Below are 8,625 nucleotides of genomic sequence, written 5' to 3' on the forward strand. Positions count from 1 at the left end.
AGTCGCATTTGAAAGATTTTTGTTTAACAAAAATCCAATTTGATACTTTAAAAATTGTTCTAAACACAAAAGAGCTCAAAACATCAAAATAAGAAAATACCGTAAATCAAAAAAAGGTTTATTGTTATTTAGTTTGGTTCAAACCTACAAAATCTTCATTGCTTTCACTGTAATTAATTTTTTTATTATTTAGGGAACATTATAAATAGTTATGTTTTTAAAAGAGAAAAAAAACAACAACTACTATTGTTATAAGTAACACATTCAATTGAACTAAACTATGCATGCCTATCTAAATATATTTACACATGGCTTGTGTATATCGTATATACATATACATTATCCATACATTCAGTGTATAGGACGCAAGCAGATTTTAACATCAAATTTTGGGGTAAAAAAGTACATCTTATACACCGAAAAATATGGTAGTTGGTGAGAGGTGGTGTTGACTAGTATCTTAAGGTTATACAATGTAGTTCCATCTCCAAAGTTTAAAATATCCTATTCAACTACAAAGTGAATATAAATTTTTTAACAATTCAACAGCAGTTTTATACAAGTATGATCTTTAAAATCTATACATTTTAAGGCATAATTTCTGATATATCAAAGAAAGGTTTGAAACCTCTCAAATCTTTAAGGCATTTTCCAACTTCATTGCATTTTAAGACATTATTACTTTATTTCTACTCATACTTATTCACAAAAATATGTCTTTCTCAGTAATACAAAACTTAATTTTACTACCAGTATTTGAATTCATTTTTTTTTGCTTTCATCAAACTATGATTTTTCTCTTACTAGATAAAACTGCAATAAATAAACAACCATTAATATAAAATAACTTATACATAAGGAAAGAAGCTTCAATAAAGAAATGCCTGTTTAACTATTATAACAAGTATTACAGCTAGACACTTTAATCCAATATCTAATAGAAAATCACAATGCTGTAGATTCCACATAACCATACTGAGAAATATCAATGTGTTTTAGATGTCCATGGTTCTTTTTCTAGATTACAAAAATGAATAAGTTAATAGAATTTACTCAAAGATTCAAATTAGTCTGCTTTTAATCTTGAGCATTTACTTTTATTTAATTCTGACTTTTCTGTTGATAGAGAAGATCCTTTTCAAGTAATTAGTACCTTTTGACAAGAAATTAAGTTTAAAAGATTTGATATTGTAACTTATCCTTATCTTTAAGCTTCTCAATACAAATGGTAGTATAACCAATGATAAGTGCTCATACTCAAGTAAAAAAGGCTTGACTGTCTAACTACTAACTTTAGAGTTTAACAAGACATGCCTTAAAACTTTACAGTTTTTACTTGTGCTACATAACAACTAGTTTCTATGTATGATGTCATCTCATGACTACAGTGTCAACTACCGACATGACAGGATGCGAGTTCTAAATACTCATATATTCATGACAAGACAAAAGGCATTAAGGTGCTTTCATATCACAGAAACAAACTGTCAGAAAATGACTGCATTATTATTTGTTAAATCTAGCATTACAGTAGAACATAAAAGTTTTATACCTTTCGTGCAACTGGCACTATATATAAAAATTTTGCTCAAAGAGATTATACTGTAGTGATGAAAATCACTGTTTAGGTGACTTACAAAAAATCTGCATCACTCTATACTTAAAAACAGAAACTACTGGGAAACTATAGTTTTTACCTTAGCCTAAGTATTGGTGTGTTCATATTGTGTTAGAAACACAACTACTACCACACTATGACAAAAATAAAAAAAAGGATTCACTCATTAATGGAATATTACGTGTGTAGGCAAGATTAGTGATTGTGTTTTTTACTTTATTTAATTGATCAATCCAAAAGATAGCTTGATAATATTTATAAGAAAATATATCATATTTACAAAAGTACTTTTATACACAAAAAATAATTATACAGTTGTAATGTAGTTAGGAAGTTAATGTATACTTTACCCATAAGAGGTAACCAAGGATGAATCCATGAATGAATTGGCATCGTGTCTGTGAGAGGATCCCATGTGTCCACCTCTTTCTGAAGACGAGGTAGTATCATCTGTTCTAATATATTGGTGGTCATCCAAGTAGGCAGAAGAGGCAACCAGTTTTCTAACAGATCAATTAATGGGTCACATTGTCGAACTATCCATGAGCTGAAAAAGACAAGATGCCTAAAAATGAAAAATGTTTTTTTTTTCATTATATTACTACTCTTTTGGTACTAAATCAAATAAATATATTCAAACACTTAAAATATAATGACTACTGTTAAAACAGGTTTATTTTACTTATATCAAATGTATTACATGGTCAACTTTCAATGATCACTGGTCACAACAGACAAATATTTGATAATATATGCAACTTGTTTATTAACATATTGAATTATTGTATGTTCTAAATATTAAGATAGACATCATGAGAACTGCAGCTCAGCTTCTTAAAGTACCAACCATCCTTCCATGACCTAATTAATTTTAAAATTTAACCACTGTAATCCAATATCCAATAAAATATACAATTTAAAATATGATGGTTGTCACCCTCAAGGAGCTGATGAACTAATCTGTCTTCTAGAACATACTATTCTTATGCACTGTAACAAAAATCAGCATTTTGAATTTCAACAAAGTTACTGGCATAATCAATATCTTCATTTCCTCTTCCACAGCTGCATAGCAGGGTATCCAAAACTCGTTGTAACAGAAGATAAAACTCAGCAATGTGGGTGGTCATTCAGTAATTTCTAGCATAACTTGTAAATAAAGACTGTAAACCTCTTATGAATATGAGAATGCCTACACTGCATACAAAGTTTAATGGTATTCTGTACAGAGCTGTAAAAGAAGTGATTCCACTAAATCAGCATTTGAAAAACACAAAGATTTGTCTCTTGAATACATTTATTTAAACTATGCCCAGAATCCATTTTGCATGACTATGAAATCAAAATTTTTATTAAATAATAAAGTTCATAACACATACAAAATTGCAGTTCGAAGACAGGGCATCCAAACATGCCACATAAGTTGATGGTATGGGTCCATCTCATCATTTAAAGCTGGACACTGGTTAAATCGCATTCCCTTCTCTAACTCTAAGAGATCTTTCCATTTTTTGAAGACATCCATTCCATACTTTGAATCTTTGAAAGGATTCCACGAAGACATATAGCGCTTCATCTACAAATTATTAGACATATCAAAATTAACATTTGTAAAAGAAATACTCATCAAAACATATAAAATTACTAACAATTCATCTAATTAACACGAACTGCGTTCAAGAGAAATGCACCATTATTATATCAACTACCATACCCTGCGGACATCTGATAATCCTAATAACTTCATTTTAATGACTTAAAATCAAACTACCCTTATTCTAATCAATATTGAATCAATACAGTTTTATTATTTTGAAGAATACAATATATATATACATTTAATTGGTTTGCACTTGGAATTATTATAAATAATCTTAAGTGAGGAAAGAAAATGGTAAATTCTCAGGTTACAAACCATGTGTGAAAATGTATACATTACTCATGAACTTACCTAGAGAAATACTACAATGTTTCATGAACTTACCAGGGGAAAGACAATAGTGATTGTTAAATCAGTCAGGTTGTACATCCTGTATTCCTCGTAATAATTCTCTTGAAGATTTTCAAATACTTCAATAACTTCTTCAAGAGTCATTGGATTTTCACAACCCATTTCTGTCCTAGCATGAAGTCTGTTTCCAAAATGAGACAAATTCCATTTTAAGTTTAATCATTTAATTATCTTTATAATCAATTTCAAGCTAATATTGAAACCAGTAAAATAAATAATGTACAAGTAGAAAGAACCCAGCTGATTCAATGTTAGCTTAAGTCTTAAAACCAACAACCTTTTAAAATAATTTTTTCCAGCCTTACTGGTTATTCACAAATGTCCAATAAAACAAAATGCTTTCATAAAGGCATACATAGATATGAAAATATGTTGTAGCCTTAAACATTTGGATGATAAGACATCTCATTATTCAATGGGTCAGGAATGCTGGAAATCATATTTACATTTTCTAGTTGCTTTTTTACATTGCATTAGTTTTATTGTTAATTTTGTATGATGCAACCCCATTTCAAAATTCCTATTTCTCTGACTAGAATGACAAAGAAAGGACTGCAGAGTTTCCAATTACAAGAATTTTTTTTTTCATAATTAAAATGTGATCTGTGCTTAGCCCTGAATATTAGACTATTTAATTACAAACTGACATTTATGCAAATTCAGCAAGTCATGCCATAAAAAGATGATTTTGACAAAAACAACTGTAAACTTAGGTTTAAAAAGATGAGTATCATCAAAATGATTTACATCATTATCCATTTCATACCTCAGAATCTGTCACTATGAATTAACATGGATAAGCATAGATACCATTAATATGGTATACAAAGAAAACCAAATATCACCTCTCAATTTCTTCTAATACTGTTTTCAAGCTGTCAATGTGTTTTTTTTCTTCTTGTATCACCTTGGCCAACCGTTCCTCCTCATGTTCGAGGTTGATCACTCTGTCTTGTTCTCGCTTCAATTCTCGATCATTGTTCAAGATAGTCTGTTCCACAATATTGACCAAAAGATCCAGGTTGTGTGTCAGCTCAGGAAGAGAAAAGTGATGACCACGACCTTTTCTTGTATCCACTGGCTCCTCCTTTTCTTCAGGTTTAGTGTGTTGTTGATGAATTTGATGATAACCTAAAATTCAAGTAAAATAAGAGAGAAATATTAAAAAATGTTTATTTCTCAGAATATGTAAAATTGATAAAAATCACATACACACATACACCAAGTAGCTTATCCAGTTTCAAGACAATACAAGAAGAACCCAATACATTTAAATGAGAAGAGTTCTTCACAAAATAGATCAGGATTATCCCCCCCCCCCCCAAAGCATTGAAATAACTTGATTTGGTACTTTCATACAGACCAATCATTAAAGTTCACATTACTTGCTGGGAATGTTTGGATGAGTGTAAAACGTTTATGAAACTTGAAAACCTTGAGTACTATAGATAAAGTTAAAGATGAATATGAAGGTAACTGTGCCACAACACCTTAAAGTAGAGAAGCAAAGGATAAACTGATCCACATTAACCAATGTGGAGAAGAAATGGGTAATTGTTCCACAACAACTAAAGAAGACTAGGTAACATTTTCCAAATTGAAAATGTATTTCCAAAAATACTTACCTCCGCTTACACTTATAGCTATTACTCAACCACCAGGGTTTTTTTCTTTGCCCATCTGAACATAAGTCGGATTTTTTCTCACTTGTTCAAGTCTTTTTTTCAAATTTGATGCTTGGCTATCCGGTTGGGTTGAGCATGGTCCTTCATTTTGATCAATACTGTTTCAGTACATTGATCATGGAAGGAGATCCACTTTCTCCTTGTAATTTTAAATGTGGAGTTGTCCCATCCTGTGTCTTGGTTGAGCACAGTTGTTCCATGTCCTCTCCATAATTCCAGGGGCAAGTGGAAAGCTCCTTTCCCACTTGGTTGGGGAGTGAAGATGAATTTTCATAATTCCAGACCAGATGAGTTCTGTTCCTTTGGTTGAGTAAGGCATACACAATCCTGTAATTCCAAGTCTGTGGTGTTGCCTTTCAGGCTTCTTCAGGTGGAGGATAAGGTTTGTCCGCTTCAGTGTTGCTTGCTTTCTCGTCATAATTCTGGTGGTTCAGAACACATAACTCTATGGCTACAGGTTGGGATCCAATCAAATGTATGTCTATATATAATGTTATGGTCCAATTGCCCCTAATCACCTAATGTGGGATATAGGGACCAAGACCCTTTAATTCCTATAATGATGATCACTTATGTACAATTCCATCATTGATACAGGAACAAAGTTCAGGGTGAAGAGCATACCTGTTCTGGATGTAGTGTGGTTCCCACACTAGGGTGCCAATCTTCTATTGCCCCACCCATGGTCTATACAGATGCTTTCTGTATGTATAATGCCCTCACCAGCCCATCCATCTTATCAATGTGGGACTCTAGCTATAAGTGTCAGCAGATGATAAGAATCTTTTGGAAGTTAACATTTTCCTAAATTGAAAATGTATTTCCAATAATACTTACCTCCACTGACACTCTCCTGCCCTTCTTCTCCACTAAGAGCTGGTGTTATGGTATCAGTCTCGAAAAAGTGATAAAATGATCTGAATGAGGTGCTTATATACAGTACCAGGATAGAGGGCGCATTGACGTAAGTGGAGAGTATCACAAGACAATTATTGCCAAAGGCAATTGAGTGGGGTATAAAAGACTGGAACATGAGAAAAAAAATCAGACTAATGCTTAGATAGGCACAGAAGAAATCCTGGCGGTCTATTAATAGCTATAAGTGGCAACAGAGGTATGTTTTGGAAGGGTAACTGCTGCACAATAATTAAAAGGAAGAAAAATACAACTGATCAACAACAATTTGTGTATATTTACAGAAGAATTTGATAATGTGAAGCATTTAACTGAGCAGTTTGCAAGCATTTTTTATTTATTAAATAGCGTATCATAAACTCATAAGCTGCAAACATAAAGATTTTTTTTTGAGTGTATTACCAACATCCCGATCATTTAATTTTTTACAAACATTAGAGTCAAAAGACTTAATCTTAAAATAAAGTGAGGACATTTATAATCAGGTAAGAACACTTTCTAACAATAACTGAATAACCAAAACAGATATTACTTGAAATAAAAATTAATACAATTTTTGGGTAAGGGGCTTCTTTTAATGATTATAACATTAAGTAAAATGCTGCTCAGGTCTTCAATTAAACAAAAGATCTCTTAAATTATTAATTTAATAAATCTATATTAAGTTCCAACAACAAACTGTCAGAGGTAAAACTGTACAGAGATTGCAGAGCATGAGGTGGTTGTTTCAGTTTGGAATCTTTAAACAAAATAAATTATTCTGATGGAAAATTTCAAAAAGGATCACATTAATTGAGACACCAAATTCATAGTCAGAAAATCTTTTTAACAACAACAAAAAAAACAGATTTTCCTCCTCCTTTAGAAATACTTTTATTAATATGTTAAAGGTACACTAGACATTTATTTTGGTTTGATTCTTAAAGTAACATCTGGAGCTAATAAATTTGGATTTTTCATTTTGTTCTATAAAAAACTATATGAAGCTTGCAGTATTACAAAAGTTCTTCAACTTGGGCCAAAGTTTAAAAAACAGTTTAAACATGTCTATATTGCTGAAAATTTCTAACTCATAACTACAAGGTTACTGACTCTAGTAACACAGTATGTGCAACAAAGAATCAGAGTAGGAAATGAACAGCCTTGGTTCATACTACTGACAGTCTATCACAGAACGGCCACCTCAAAGCCCTAACACGTCAGGGTCGTCTCACCTGACAGGATTCGCTGTTCTGGCCCTGTCATGTCAATTACCTTCACACGACTTAGTTGACTGGAATCCCCTCGTTGATTCTTCATAGCTCCTTCTGCTGTCACCTCATCAAGTGTACGATAATTGAACTTAACTTTTGGCTTGTCTCCCTATAATAACATTACACAAGTCAAAGTTCATGATTTTGTTGAACTGTGTGTGATTGAATAAACTGAAATACACATACACACATACATTCTACACACATATATATATATATATATATATATAATTTATTAATACACACAAACACATTTAAGTCTACATGATTATTAGGAATCAATTTACTAACACAAATCTGTTTTAAAACTAATGCTTTTTAAATGCAGTGAATCTATAATAGTGCAAGAAGTGAACAATTAGTTTTATCTATTTTGTAAGTAAGTTATATCTAATTTATTCTTTAATGATGAACACATACATATATTTTAAAATTTTTTTATGTGTATATATATATATATATATATATATTTCTTTATTATGAGGACTCTTTTACACTGTTAGCTTAGTACTTGGATTTAGGAATAAGTTGATCAACTGTGTGAGATATTACTGGGATTACGGCCAACATGTCACTTAACTGATCAATCAATATATTATCATCATTATAAGTAAGAATGGTATATTAAATTAGTTAGCCCTATATTAATTACTGGATTAAGTTTTAGTTGTGATCCAGGTAGGTAGATTGCTTTACTCAAAAGTTACTGACAATATTAACTCATACATGTCAACAAGCAGCAACTCTGAATTCCAAACCTCCTTACTACTTACTGAAGAAACTGGTGGTTTATTGTCTAAGGGGTGTTGCAAAATATATCACTTTTTTCCTCCGAATTAATGACAAACTTGGTAGGACTGCAAATATCATCACTCGTAAGAAAACGTCACTTCAACATACTCTTGGGTGTTTGACTCTTTGAATTTCATTTTTTGCAAAAAACTTTTGAATCATGGTGCTCAGTAGAACTCAGGTTCGTGTCACATGTGCTGCCTTCGGGATGGCTCAGAAACTAGTCTTCCAATCGACACATCGCAATGCCAGATTTGAAAAATCCAATTAATGCCTCAAAGGTTTCAGAATTGTTGAATTTAAAAGAATGGTCCATGAAAAAGTGGTGGAATGTGGATTGGAAACTCTACA

General features: G+C 31.7%; 1 protein-coding gene across 1 annotated transcript in view; it reads right to left on the bottom strand.

Annotated features, from left to right (window-relative positions):
- Positions 1-8,625, bottom strand: part of LOC106473237 (tuftelin-interacting protein 11-like) — a gene marked incomplete at its 3' end in the record, with an annotated part of 40,927 nt that overhangs the window by 7,415 nt on the left and 24,887 nt on the right. The window contains exons 6-10 of the mRNA XM_022401711.1: positions 7,444-7,591; positions 4,475-4,760; positions 3,603-3,750; positions 2,998-3,194; positions 1,969-2,165 (exon numbers count right to left, since the gene is read on the bottom strand). Of these exons, the coding sequence (XP_022257419.1) occupies positions 1,969-2,165; positions 2,998-3,194; positions 3,603-3,750; positions 4,475-4,760; positions 7,444-7,591 (976 nt within the window). The remainder of the gene's footprint in view (positions 1-1,968; positions 2,166-2,997; positions 3,195-3,602; positions 3,751-4,474; positions 4,761-7,443; positions 7,592-8,625) is intronic.

This window comes from Limulus polyphemus, unplaced genomic scaffold (assembly GCF_000517525.1).
Source record: "Limulus polyphemus unplaced genomic scaffold, Limulus_polyphemus-2.1.2 Scaffold5995, whole genome shotgun sequence".
Classification (NCBI taxonomy): Eukaryota; Metazoa; Arthropoda; class Merostomata; order Xiphosura; family Limulidae; genus Limulus; species Limulus polyphemus.